Below are 13,364 nucleotides of genomic sequence, written 5' to 3' on the forward strand. Positions count from 1 at the left end.
GCAAATACGCATTGTCAATCTGAATGTCAAGAATCAAGAGATCTTTCCGATCCTCTTCTTTCCAACATCGATCTTGGATTTCAAGCTGGGAATATCGTCAGCAATGCAAACACAATTAAGCAAAGGGGATGGACGAACATGTCAGCCTCCTCATCCGCCAACTTCAGCAGCTCATTCTGCACCTCAAGCTCCTCGTTAATCTGAGTACCCAGCTCCCTCTGTCGAATAATGATCTTCATCAATTCGTCAACATTAGCATCCTGGCTCTGCATTATCTGCCGCTGAAGTTGAAGCACGCCCTCATTATCAAGTTCACGAGTCCGCTCCGTCTCTTTCCCAAGAACTCTGCCCGTCCGAGCTGGCGTCCTACGCCCACCATTTGCCGAATCCCCGCCCGAATTTCCGGTGCTCATTAAAGCTTCCTTGTCTTGAATAGATGCCACGGCGCGGTCAAGCCTGCTCTTCGTCGCCATAGCATGTAGTAGGTCCTCCAGGCCGTCTTTCTCCTTGCGTGCATTGATAAGAAGATCCTTCCGTCGACGGATCTCACCGCCGCCTAGTGTCGACGATGTCTTGTCTCCGCTTGCTATGTTCTTGAGACCCTCGTCCAGTGCGGTGATCATGGTTCCCGCGCGGACAAGGCAGCTCTTCGCTTGTGCTGAGCTTTCGTGCTGCTTCTGCGGTGTGGTCTCTTGATCTCTGCGAGACAGCTGTAGACGTGCATCGTGGAGGTGGCCTTTCATGTCGCGGTAGTAGTCGAGCCATAGTGTTGGGTCCATAATGGGTGCGTTTGTAGCGTCTGGGTCTGTGATGGCTGCATGGAGTCGCGTAGTTGTAGTTGTTGATCCGTTGCTCGTTGAGGCGACTGCCGTCGGGAGGTTCAAGAATGCACGCCACGCAGGCGAGTTCCGCCAGCGGCCATCATCGGATTCGTTGATTGCGCGGAGGTACTGCTCTAAGCCGCAGCGGCGGTCTTCGCGCAAGCGCTCATTCGAGACTGTATTTGAGAACCATGTTTTTGAAGGTAGGGGAGCTGGTGGTGGGGCGTTTGTTTGGGAGATGAGATTGTTGTGGAAAGTTGTGAAGTCCGAGTAGCGCTTGGGGACGGTGAAGGAGCGGAGCGGGAGGCGGAGGGAGATGTGATAGACAGTATAGGGCGGAGAGGAGGGTGAGATGGTGGTATTTGGGATGGCTATTTCAACAGTTGGCGCCATGGTTAAATTGAAGTATCATTGTTCGAGGGTAAGGTTGGAGGTAAAGAGAGACGGTTACCTGGGGAGCTCCGTATGACGCAAAAGCTTAGGCCACCCGACCTTGTATTGGTGATCAGGCACATCTACGAAGGCACACGAGAATGGCATATTGGCATATTTGCACATTGCAACTTCAAATTAAGTTAATCGCTATGGGTATCTCGTACAAATTTCGACGCAAATTCATTCCTTAGCCCAAATCTCGCGTGCCTCCAACAGATCCCGTTGGCCATAGAACTCACCCACAACGGTAATCACCATGTCCAGCAGAGCGCGAGTCTGTTTCAACAAGTCCTCATTATCCGATTCAGTAGGGTCACTTATGTCGGCATGGTCCTGAATTTGAGCTTGCAGGCGCGCCTTGGCAGCCTTCAATTGAGACTGCTCTGACGTATCAAGCACGCTGGAGTCTCGTGCTTCCGCGGTCACAGGCAATCTTTCCTCCTTGATCTCATCAACATGCTTGTCTTTCATGTCTAGCTGGTCCATCTCCTCCAGATCGGACACGGGCGATTCAGAATCCTCTTCCTCTTGGAATCGGTTGTTCTCCGTCTCTTGTATCTTTCGTAGGATCGTCGCAGCTCGTTTTCCTAGATTTCGAATGGTACCCACATCCTCGGTGGCCAACTCTCCAACCTCACGGCTCTTTCCCAGTAGACCCCATGCCCAGGCCCCGATGCGCCGCACGCGTTCGGTGTCTTCACTTCGGACAACATCGGACATCATCCGCGCCAGTAATTCTAGCACTTCCAGTACACTATCCGTGTCCATGCACGCCAGCTGCACCATTTGTGGGTCGACTGCGAGTAACAGACGGCGCCACTCCTTGTGCGCCGACAAGGCATTTCGGGGGAGGCTAATAGGGTGGGCATGGTCAAGGGCACTGATAGCCTCGGCAGGCGGGCTGCATCGGAGGGTCGACCGCAAGAGTAAGAATCGATGCCGAAGAAGAGTGTAATAAGATATTTGTGCATCAGGGTAGAGTTGGTCGATTTTCGAGGAGGAATGCGCGGCCGCACTTTGGTCCATGTCCTCCGCGGGGGCGATGTAAGCCTCATCGGCGTAAAAGCCGCCTCTCGGGTACGACTTGGTTTTTCCGACCGTCTTCGCATATTGCTGCTCATCTGATGTTGGTTTAGGAGGATTCGCCGTTGGAGTAGGCTTGAAGAATAGCGATGGGAGGGAGTTGGCTTCGGATCTATGCAACAAAGTCAGATCAAGCTCGAACCCTGCGGTGCAGAACAGGGGGTAATGGGCAAGTAATGAGAGGGTACCAACGGGCAAGCTTACCGGACCATGCGCAGATATTCTAATCCATCCTCGGCGGGCCCGTAAAATAGCTCATCACCTCCGTCATCCAAGCCCGGGAATGCGTTCTTTTGGCCATACGTAGGATCATTGCGGGGGCGCTCGTGATGCGAGGGCGAGGACTGGTCCTCGCCCCCATCCTCATCATAAGACATTTTGGCACGTTTAGGGGAGGGAGGCGCGAGGTCGCTCTTTCGCTTGTCAGGCATGGTGAGGTGAAGGTGGTGATTTTGAGCTTGGAGTTTAGGCCCGGACAGCGGCACTGTGCAAACGCGTTTGCATAGGCAAGCTGGAAAATCACTGAGAGCAACACTGGTAATAGAAGGGTGACTATATTGAACTCAAGTCAATTCTATCACTATCTAAGGCGGTGATGTTTATCTGAAGGCGGGATCTGCATCTGCCAGAAAAAAAGATAAGGATGTCATCTTCACTTCATCTTTCTCCAATTTACCCCTCATGGCTGATTTGTCTTCACTCCCTTCATTTTGAACATTCTCTCATTCTCTCTCGTCATTGTGGAAGAACCCTGCCTCAATCTCATTTTCAATTTTCTAGAGATGACCCAAACATTCAGTAGCACTCTCTATTATTTATTTTCATTCCTTCCAACCCAACCTTGACCTCAGTGTCGATCATGCTTCCTTGATAACCTCTGGACCGGTTCCCACAGAAAAAAAGAACACCAATCCCGTGATTGCTCAAGCCATGGCTTCCCGCAAGCATATCTATCTACCGACCGAAATCCTTGTCGAGATTGCGCAATGCATACGGGACTCTCGGGAGGACGACGATTCCCAGACGGATTCCCCATTTGGGGATCAAGCAACACTTCACAGCTTCTGTTTAGTGTCTCGCCAGTGGTATTCTGCCGGCATCGAAATTCTGTACTCCCGGCCTGATCTTAGTAAAGGAAGCAGCTTTGCGCAATTTACAAGCACGGTGTGCCCACCTCTTCGTGCCAAGAAACCGACTCTGGATTTCGGGTCAATGGTCCGCTTCTTGTGGCTCGCTGGACTGGTACACCAAAGTTCGAACAGCCTGACATCAAGGCTGCTTGGTCGCGTAAAAAAGAACCTGCAGGTTTTTGTTGCTCCAAGGACATCATTTTCGTATGTTTGATCTTTATCAAGCTTCTTTAATGAACCTGGCTAAACTACTCCTACAGTATCAATAGCCTTGCGCCATTGTCGAAATGCAAAGAGCTCATTCACCTCCGCCTCGGCCTAGTGATAGAGCCTATCGAGCTTCCCGTCCTCAAAAAGGCAATTGGCAATCTTCACAAGCTGAGGTCGCTTTTTCTGCCGTCCTCGATGTTGATCACTGACGATCAATCGGGTTCATGCTGGCCTCCAAATATCCAGCACATGCAGCTGGGTGGAAAATTCGACCTGGAGTCGATGCCTACTTTCAGGTGGCCACCAAATCTTACTAGTCTCGCATTCTGTGGCTGTGAAGACCTGAACCCTTTCACTCTTGAACTGATTCTCATGAATCACCAACTCTGCACAACGCTGCGCGCATTGTCTCTTCACTCTTCGAATGGCAATATGCTGGGTGATGATGAAACCTCTATTCTAAGTGGCTTGGTCGGGTTGAGACGGCTTGAGGTGCCCATTGATCTTCTGTATTCATTGCTCATTCTCCCTGCATCCGATGAAATTAGCTCGCCGCTCTCAATTCGCGAATTGATCCTCACAGCACAATATGAGGAAGAATTCGAGCCGGAGTTTGATCTTGATGAGCTCCAAAAGGCCCTGGGACGGAATCTTTCGCGGGTTTGCGGATTGGGTATCTCTCCGAAGTGCCTCGATCTAATACCAAAGGAATCTCATTCCAGAATTGATAAGAAGATCTGGAAGAATATTGATGAGTGCCCGGAGAATGAACTGGACTATGTCTATGACCTAGGTCTCTACGAAATAGAAAATGAGCTTTGTTGACCACGTATGGATTACGCAAGACATTGATCAAAAGATCTCTCGGGTATATCTTCTATTACAAGTGCATGGATGTCTGTTATGGCATAAATTAACTTGTTGGAGTACTACTAAGTTGATGAGAATAAAGCGGCTCATGAAACAGAGGAATACATATTTTCGCATTGAACATAACCTATAAGAAGTGGTTCATCATAAGGCCTGGTTTGCATCTTATACTTCAATGAGAGGATGTTTTTTTGAACCGTTTTCTGTTTGTAAACAAGTATCTGGAGGATGAGGCATCAATCAATCGGCAAGGCTTCAGATGTCAAGTACGAAAGTCTTGGCGGATCGATAAACAGTCTTGGCGCTCCGGATCCCCAGATGACGACATCTGTACACATCCTGGGAACGGTTTTCAACCACAACCATGAGACCGCAAACTATGTGGCGGTCATTCAGCCTGCTGCGACCTATCGCTCGCTATGCACCTGTTACCCGTCGGGCTATTCAGATGGCCAGTTCTCGGCCTATCCCTGACTTTGCCTTTGCATTCGAGTAAGTCTTATCCATGTGCCGGCGACCCTTTCGCGATCTAATCCCGTTGTGTAGCATCGACGGTGTTCTCCTGCGAGCTTCGAAACCTATCCCGGGTGCTGCGGACTCACTGGCCCTCTTGAAGGAGCAGGGTATTCCCTTCATCCTACTCACCAATGGCGGCGGCAAGCACGAGACAGAGCGCGTCGCTGAGATCAGTGAGAAGCTACAAGTCCCATTGGATCCCACACACATTGTGCAGAGCCATTCACCTTTTGCGGAGCTGGTTAAGGGAACCGATGAGGCTAGCTCTCTTGAGCACAAATGCGTGTTAGTTGCCGGAGGCGATGGGGATAACTGTCGGCGCGTGGCAGAACAGTATGTTGAAGCGCTTTCACCATGTCTCTGCAGTTGATGCTAAACATGGTTATAGGTACGGATTTAGGAATGTTGTCACCCCGGGAGATATCCTCATGGCGAACTCGGCCATCTGGCCGTTCTCCAAGAACTTCAGCGACTATTACAAGACGTTCGCCCGCCCGCTACCTAAGCCAATTGACTTGAATGACCCATTAAAGAGTCTCAAAATTGACGCTGTCTTTGTGTTCAATGACCCCCGAGATTGGGCATTGGACACCCAGGTGATCATGGATCTTCTTCTCTCGTCACAGGGCCGTATGGGCACCTTGTCCGAGAAGAACGGTCGGATCGATCTACCCAACCACGGCTACCAACAGGATGGCCAGCCTCACCTGTATTTCTCCAACCCTGACTTGTGGTGGGCTGCCGCCTATCCCTTGCCCCGTCTGGGCCAGGGCGGTTTCCGAGAGGCACTCGAGGGTGTCTGGGCCGCGACTACAGGAGGCCCCAGCAAGGGCATTGAGCTGAAGAAGACCGTGATCGGGAAACCTTATCAGCCTACGTACGAATTTGCGGAACGACAGATGCTCCGCAACCGAATGAAGACGTTTGGTGATTCTGCAGATTTCCCGCCTTTGCAAAGAGTCTATATGGTCGGTGATAATCCCGAGTCTGATATTCGGGGCGCAAACTCCTACCGCAGTGAATTTGGCAGTAGCTGGCACTCGATCCTTGTTCGGACTGGCGTCTACAGAGGCGGTGAGCCTGCTTGGACCCCTCAAACCATTGCGGACAATGTACACCAGGCTGTTCAATGGGCGTTGGAGAGCTCCAAATGGCCCGCCGCTTGATTCTGAGCGGATGTCTAGTAAGATGTATAGATGTGGGGGTTAGCAAGAATGGCGCAGGCTGTGTAGAGTACATAGCAGCATGCGCTAACCACATTAGCAAATGTAATAGCTCAAACGTTTACAAGTACATCAGCTCTCTGGTTGTATAGAAAATGGCTCCTCAGGCATTATATCATGTGACATCCCCTCTTAGGGCTTAGGGCTTGGCATTCGGCGGGGTGAGTCAAGGATCCATCTGCAGTGACAGAAGCCTATCAGCCCGTTGTTTAAAGCTTTGTTACTCTCTCGTGATAGACTATCATAGAGGTAGGATATATCGACCTCTCTCTCAGTTTCCTTCTCTAATTGCCCTCACAGCGCCATGGCAGACTCCGAATTGCCCCACCGTCCCAAGCCCGAGGAAACCGCAGACGCATCTGCGCCCGCCGCCGAGGGTCCCAGCAAGAATGCTCTGAAGAAGGCCGCCAAGGACAAGGCGAAGGCTGAGAAGGCTGCAGCGCGTGCTGCCCAAGAAAAGGCCCAGGCCGCCGCCCAGGATGCCAACGACACAGCTAAGGATCTATACGGAGCCCTCCCCGAGACTGAGGATGTGGTCCCTTCAACACGGTTCTCCGAGTTCTCAGAGGAGCACTACGAGAAGGAAGTGACAGTTGTGGCCCGTGTCGACAACGCGCGCGTGCAGAGTGCCAAGCTGGCATTCTTGATGCTCCGCCAGCAGGGACAGAAGGTGCAAGCCGTCATCGCCGCCGCGGAGCCCATCTCGCGCCAGATGATCAAGTACACCGGTGGTTTGAACGTCAACTCTATTGTGCAGGTCACCGGTATCGTGAAGAAGCCCGAGATCCCCATTTCGTCTGCCACCATTAGCCACCTCGAAATCCACATCCGCAAGGTCTACATGATCTCCGAAGCTGCCCAGATGCTTCCAATGCAAGTTAAGGATGCCGAGCGCCCACCCCCCGAGACCACCGATGAAGGTGCCCAGGTTGATGCCGACGGTGCTCCCATTGTCACCCTGAAGACCCGTCTTGACAACCGTGTCCTCGATCTGCAGACCGAGACCAGCCAGGCCATCACCTGGATTTCTAGCGGTGTTGCCGAACTCTTCGCCGAGTACATGATTAAGAGTGGTTCGCGCTGGATCTTCACCCCTAAGTTGGTCGGTGCTGCTACCGAGGGTGGTAGCGGTGTCTTCGAGGTCAAGTACTTCAAGCGCAACGCCTACCTTGCCCAGAGCCCTCAGCTCTACAAGCAGATGTGTATTGCTGGTGACATGGAGAACGTCTTCGAGATTGCCCCCGTGTTCCGTGCCGAGGAGAGCAACACCCATCGCCACATGACCGAGGTATGATTAATTAGTTTCTTTTCGGTGACAGACACCGTTTATACTAACCTGATTTAGTTCTCCGGTCTCGATTTCGAGAAGACCTTCCGTGGCCACTACCACGAGGTCCTGGAGTTCGCCGAGAACCTCCTTGTTTTCATCCTTACCCAGCTCAAGGAGCGCTATGCCCCCCAGATTGCTACCATCCAAAAGTCCTATCCCAAAGCCGGTGACTTCAAGCTGCCCAAGGACGGCAAGGCCCTGCGCATGAACTACATGGACGGCGTTGCCCTGCTGAAGGAGGCTGGCGTCGATGTTTCCGAGCAGGAGAGCTTCGAGAACGACTTCACCACCGCCATGGAGAAGCAGCTCGGCCAGATCATCCGCGACAAGTACGACACTGACTTCTATGTCCTCGACAAGTTCCCCATGTCCGTCCGTCCCTTCTACACCAAGGCCGACCCCAACGACAAGCGCTTCTCCAACTCTTACGACTTCTTCATGCGTGGCGAGGAGATCATGTCCGGTGCTCAGCGTATTAACGATATCAAGGAGCTGGAAGAGTCTATGCGCGCCAAGGGTCTTGAGCCTCACCAGGAGGGCTTCGAGGATTATCTCAATGCTTTCCGCCAGGGCTGCCCGCCTCACGCTGGCGGTGGTCTCGGTCTGAACCGTATTGTTATGTTCTTCCTTGGTCTGCCTAATGTGCGCCTGGCCTCGCTATTCCCTCGTGACCCCCAGCGTCTGCGTCCTTGATTTCTCTTATTGGAGTCATTTGCATAACATCTCGGGGGACATATAAGATCAAAATAAAAATTCAATATCGTTCATATCACACTTGTGCTCTATTCTAGCGACCGAGAAACAAACTTGCGAGCTCGAGTAGACCTAAAGGGCTTATGGCTTTGGAAAGTTGCTATTCCTTGTGGTTGGAAATGTAGCATGTCCACTTATGCGGCTCGACCGATATGGTTTCGACCGCGTTGGTCTACATAAGACTTGCTTTACGATGCCTAGCATCATAAAAACGGCATATGAAGTACGGTAGGCAACCGTAGGAAAGCCCCAGCTAATATGAATATCCCCAGTGCGGATGTTGAACCAAGAAAGGCGTTTCATCTTCTAAAGCTAGATGCCTAGGTAATGGTATGAGAACCAGTGTATCTACACTCAACTCAGCAGAACTGAGACACCTAGAGTAGGTGGCATGAATATAGGATGATATTTGGAAGAAAAGTTGCATTGACAAGTTTTAAGGGATGGACGACGCAATCTAACGAGCCAAGACACATGGAAAACATACACGCTCTTGTCCCCCCAACCAGGATTAAGCAGATAACAACAAAAACAGGTAAAGTAGAGAGATTAAGACACAGAAGCAATCACAGCCGCTGCAACACCCTCCTCTTCTGCGCGGACAGTGATCTTGGTCGTGACACCGGCTTTGCTGGAGTAGGCCATCTTGATAAGAGAGGCGACACGGCCACCGGAGACGGTCTTGCCGAACAGTTTGAGCGTGTGTGTGCTGCTGTTGAGGGCGACGTCGGTGCCTTCGAGGGGTTGGAGCGACAGGGCCGCGATCAGCTGTTCCGTAGCATCTATGGAAATTGTTAGTATCCCTGGCGAAAGTAAATAGGAACTATACGTACCGGTGATGCCCTTCATGTTGCTGAGCTGTAGGGTCTCGCTTTCTTCCTCGCCGTTGGCACCGGTCTGCTCCCAGACGTGGTCGAAGCTGCCGGCAAATGTCGGGATGACATAGTCGCTGCCAGTCAACTCGAGGTCTTCCACCTGGTACTCGTCGTCGTAGCCACTGTCCTCGGGCTCGCCGGTCGTAGGGTCGACCTCTTTGCTGGTGAACTTGAGGTTGTTTGTGAATGAGGTGACGGGAACGCTGTTCTCGCCGCCGAGCTTCTTGAATGCCACATAGACAACACCGGGCTCATTTGTGGGGAGCTTGGGAGCAGGAATGATAAAGTCTTCCTCCAATACGTCCTCCTCTGGGGTTGCAGCAACAGTGACATTCTCTAGGACGGTGTCTGGAAGTGTGTTCTTGATGTCGTATTGCACGACGATGTGTTCCTTGAAGATATGCTTGACAGCTGTAACAACGTACTCGGTCTCGCTCTCGGAAAGCTCGACAGGCCCAGAGGACTTGAGCAAAGTACCGTATTCCTTGAGGTCGGGGTGTTGCATGAGCTGCTCGGCATATTTCTGAGTTGCAGAGGCAGTGGCAGCTTCGGCCATACCGCCGCTAGCCTTGCTCTTCGTGGGACCCGCTGAGGGAGCCTTGAGTGTGGGGGTAGCCGAAGTGAGTTTCTTGGTTCTCTCCTCGGCCAGGGCCTGCTCGTGGGAAACAACGGGAACAGTAGCAACGTCAAAGGCAGCAGCAAAAGTCTGTTTATCACCTGATGTCACGTACATGACCAGTTGGTGTTCGAAGGTGGAGAGGGAGTACATGGAGTCTATAGTTGTCAGATCAAGCAATATTGCCAGCAATGGACGAGAACTTACCGTTCTTGATAAAGGCGCTCGCTGCCTCGTCCTCCTCGCCCATCAGGCGCAAGTTGAGCGCAGCACGATCCCGCACCTCATCATCGGTATCATCAAGACAACGGGTGAGCAGAACCTGAACACTAGATTTGACTTCGGGGTCCTTCTGGCCAACACCAAACTTGGCCAACGCGGTGACGGCAGCGGCACGTACAATGGCGTTCTCCAGAACGACACGGTTGTAGATGTAGCGGATATACTTAGTGGGGTGAGTAGTCTTCGGGCCCTCAGCACCAAGCAGGTGCAGAATCCTGACTGAGAGCTTTGTGAATTCGCAGTCCTCGATGAACTCGCAGAGATGGGCGAGTGCTAAAGGTTTATTAGTAAATGTGCGCGTAGGTCTGGACTAGAAACTTACCATCTTCCTTGCTCTCGGGAACAAATTTGATCAGATCAAACATGCTCTCCACAACAGTGCGCTTGAACTCATATCCACCCTCGTCGCGCAGGATGCCGCTCAGGAAAACGAGCATACCGGCCTGCTTGCTGGGGAACTTCAAGCACAGAGTGCGAATAGCCTCAACAATGGTGACCTTGAATTCGTCGGTAATATCGGCCATAAAGCCAGAGATCTGCTTCATCAAACGGTCGACACTAGCTTCGTTGCCGGTCTTGAGCAACGTGGTAATGGCGAACGTGGCGATGGAGCGGTTGGAGTTGGAGATGAGCGATTCGATATCAGGGTTGCAGACGTTGACAACGTGCGGCTTGAAGGAGGCGAAGTTGTGAAGGATACGAATGGCAGCGAACTTAGTGATAGACCGCGGGGAAGACAGGAAAAGCTGGAGGACGTGAACAGCCTGCGAGGCCTCAGCATCGGTAACATCGCGCATGTCGCAAATAGCCTTGGCTGCCTCAAAGTTGACCATTTCGTGCTTGTGACGGAGCCAGCCATCCAGCATCTGCATCATAGGTTTCCGGAGGCCCTGGTCCTCTTCGGCCAACTTCGCCGCCAGACGCACCAACAAGAGCAGAGCGGCCGGGCTCTTCACAACACCTGCGGCTCCGTACTGCTGCACCATCTTGACCAACGACATACGATCATGTGAGCGCATCTGATACAAAAGACCAATGGCGTGGTACTGGGTCATGAAATTTGACTGCGAGATGGCGTGGCTCTGCGAGCTTGACGAGAAACCAAGGAAGCCGGTCGATGATTTGGAAGATGAAGCTGCTTCCTGTGTTTCGCTTTGCCATCTCCGGACGACATCGCGCGCAATGGGAAGAAGGTGGTAGGAGGAGACCAAGGCGGCGGAGGAGACCGAGGGAGTCTTGTCAACAATGGCAGTCTTGATGAGTCGCTCGATACCTTGTACTGTGGAGGCCTTTTTTTATTAGAATCGTCAGCCACTTCCTCTCCAATCAATCTAAGCCACAGCGACCTACATCGATAATGCGGCAGAGCGCTCTGATGGCATTGGCCCGGTACAAAACATCGCTTCCCACCGCGGTATCCTTCATGATGATGCTAGTCGACATGATCACGTCCTCAGCGGTGCCAGCCAACTCCTTCAAAATCAGATACACCATTTGCCGCAATGAAGGGTCCTTGTTCTGAAAGAGCTTGGAGATGCCGAAGAAGAGCGTGGTGGCTTCGTTCGTGGGGAACTGCTCCCCGGTGAACATGAGGACAGCGATCTTGGTAAGTAACGTCCGACATGTTCGCGGCGAAATAGGAGAGGAATTGAAAAGGCGTGCTGTGAGAATTGTCTGGTCAGTATGTGGAAAGCGCATGGAGGCGCCAGGGGGGAAGCAATTGCACACCATCTTGGAATACGGAGGTCCGATCAAGCTTGATCATGACCTGGTCCGCATCTTCATCTTTCTTCATATAGCTCATCTTGCCCGGGAGCTGGAATCTACCAGCAAGGAGTAATCGCTGTCTCCTTGGAAATGTGGAGTGGGTGTAAATGGAACACGGGTCGAGTACACAGAATCAGGGCAGGGCGGTGTAGGCGACTACAGCATAGCCACCCGAGAATTGAAAGCCAAAAGAGAGTGAAATGGAGGAAAGAAGAGAAATGAGAATTGAAGAGAAGAGGTGGTGAGACTTGGATCTCCTCGAGCTTGTCTATTGGGGACAAGTTGAAGGTGGCCTTCCGTGTGTTTGGCCCGTAACAAACACTGCAAACAGTGGCATCATGATCGAAGGCAGCACCCCTCCAACTCCCCTCATTCCCTTCCTATACTTGATTTTTTACTGCAGTTTTTAAAATATCAATTCAACATGCAGGTTGAAGTCAATGAAAACGAGGACACTGAGTGGTAAGCTTGTTACTGTGCCCCACTGACTGCAATGAAGCGCAGTGTGCTAACCACTGCCTACATTATACAGGAACGATATCCTCCGCCAGCATGGCATTATCCCCGAGAAGCCTGTAGACCCCGAGCCTCTAATCCAAGAGGCTCTGATCGACGCAGAGCACAGGGCGTATGCAAACCGACTTGAGGACAAGGACATTGATGAGCTGGACGCACTGGAAGAGGAGGAGGACGAGGAATTCCTCAACTCATATCGGTGAGCTTGTGCTCTGTATATCATCGCCAAAGCTATCCGTTTGCTGAATCGCATGAATAGGCAAAAGCGATTCGCTGAGCTCTCCACTATCCAACAGACCAGTATCTTCAACCAAGTCTACCCACTTCAAAAGGTCGATTATGCCCGTGAGGTGACAGAAGCGTCGAACAGTGCCTATGTACTCGTCAATCTCACATCCATGGGCGGCAATGTCGAATCACGCGTGTTGACGGAGCTCTGGCGGCAGCTGGCTGCCAAGTTTGGTGACATCAAGTTCTGTGAGATTCGCGCCGATATGTGCATTGAGGGATACCCGGAGAAGAACACACCCACAATTTTGGTGTACAAAGATACCGAGATCAGGAAGCAGCTTATCACACTGCAACAGTTGAATGGACCCCGTACCAAGGTTGAAGGTATGTTATTTACAATTAAGGGCGGAGACATGCACATACTCATCAATCATATAGATATTGAGCGTTTGCTGGTTGAAATTGGTGCTCTGAAAGAAAATGATGTCCGCCTTAAGAAGCGCGACGAAGATGAGGACGAAAAAGCCGATGACCTGAACATTGAAGACTATGACGACGACTGGGATTGATTCACCAATTGAAAATCAATGCAAATATTATGATTATGGCATGTGTATATTATGACAATATCCAACCCCCAAATGAAACCTTTCCCTGTTGACAGGCGATTGTGATTGAAAGGCTGTTGTGAGACGCAAAGCACATG

The 13,364-nt window shown here is 51.6% G+C and overlaps 7 protein-coding genes across 7 annotated transcripts; 4 read left to right on the forward strand and 3 right to left on the reverse strand.

Annotated features, from left to right (window-relative positions):
- Nucleotides 1–33: 33 nt before the first annotated feature.
- Nucleotides 34–1,214, reverse strand: PENARI_c001G03522 (Qc-SNARE protein; the record flags this gene model as incomplete). The annotated part of the gene is made up of 2 exons (XM_022626394.1): nt 34–85; nt 139–1,214. The coding sequence occupies 2 exons, from the start codon at nt 1,212–1,214 to the stop codon at nt 34–36; spliced, it is 1,128 nt and encodes a 375-aa protein (XP_022493075.1).
- Nucleotides 1,215–1,436: 222 nt separating this feature from the next.
- On the reverse strand, nt 1,437–2,770 carry PENARI_c001G10529 (SIP1 domain-containing protein; the record flags this gene model as incomplete). Its single annotated transcript, XM_022626956.1, has 2 exons — nt 1,437–2,451; nt 2,544–2,770. The coding sequence occupies 2 exons, from the start codon at nt 2,768–2,770 to the stop codon at nt 1,437–1,439; spliced, it is 1,242 nt and encodes a 413-aa protein (XP_022493118.1).
- A 499-nt stretch (nt 2,771–3,269) lies between these two features.
- On the forward strand, nt 3,270–4,504 carry PENARI_c001G12406 (F-box domain protein; the record flags this gene model as incomplete). Its single annotated transcript, XM_022627112.1, has 2 exons — nt 3,270–3,673; nt 3,730–4,504. The coding sequence occupies 2 exons, from the start codon at nt 3,270–3,272 to the stop codon at nt 4,502–4,504; spliced, it is 1,179 nt and encodes a 392-aa protein (XP_022493448.1).
- A 409-nt stretch (nt 4,505–4,913) lies between these two features.
- PENARI_c001G05505 (putative HAD superfamily hydrolase) lies at nt 4,914–6,231 on the forward strand (the record flags this gene model as incomplete). The annotated part of the gene is made up of 3 exons (XM_022626565.1): nt 4,914–5,041; nt 5,096–5,398; nt 5,454–6,231. 3 exons carry the CDS (start codon nt 4,914–4,916, stop codon nt 6,229–6,231), a joined length of 1,209 nt encoding a protein of 402 aa, XP_022493197.1.
- Nucleotides 6,232–6,592: 361 nt separating this feature from the next.
- dps1 (putative aspartyl-tRNA synthetase Dps1) lies at nt 6,593–8,311 on the forward strand (the record flags this gene model as incomplete). Its single annotated transcript, XM_022626726.1, has 2 exons — nt 6,593–7,576; nt 7,634–8,311. 2 exons carry the CDS (start codon nt 6,593–6,595, stop codon nt 8,309–8,311), a joined length of 1,662 nt encoding a protein of 553 aa, XP_022493283.1.
- A 609-nt stretch (nt 8,312–8,920) lies between these two features.
- On the reverse strand, nt 8,921–11,948 carry PENARI_c001G02963 (coatomer subunit gamma; the record flags this gene model as incomplete). Its single annotated transcript, XM_022626345.1, has 6 exons — nt 8,921–9,153; nt 9,205–10,020; nt 10,070–10,417; nt 10,467–11,433; nt 11,495–11,805; nt 11,873–11,948. The coding sequence occupies 6 exons, from the start codon at nt 11,946–11,948 to the stop codon at nt 8,921–8,923; spliced, it is 2,751 nt and encodes a 916-aa protein (XP_022493432.1).
- A 387-nt stretch (nt 11,949–12,335) lies between these two features.
- On the forward strand, nt 12,336–13,227 carry PENARI_c001G00669 (uncharacterized protein; the record flags this gene model as incomplete). Its single annotated transcript, XM_022626173.1, has 4 exons — nt 12,336–12,373; nt 12,444–12,626; nt 12,687–13,042; nt 13,097–13,227. The coding sequence occupies 4 exons, from the start codon at nt 12,336–12,338 to the stop codon at nt 13,225–13,227; spliced, it is 708 nt and encodes a 235-aa protein (XP_022493623.1).
- Nucleotides 13,228–13,364: the final 137 nt, after the last annotated feature.

Source organism: Penicillium arizonense, assembly GCF_001773325.1.
Source record: "Penicillium arizonense strain CBS 141311 chromosome Unknown PENARI_contig001, whole genome shotgun sequence".
NCBI classification, from domain to species: Eukaryota; Fungi; Ascomycota; class Eurotiomycetes; order Eurotiales; family Aspergillaceae; genus Penicillium; species Penicillium arizonense.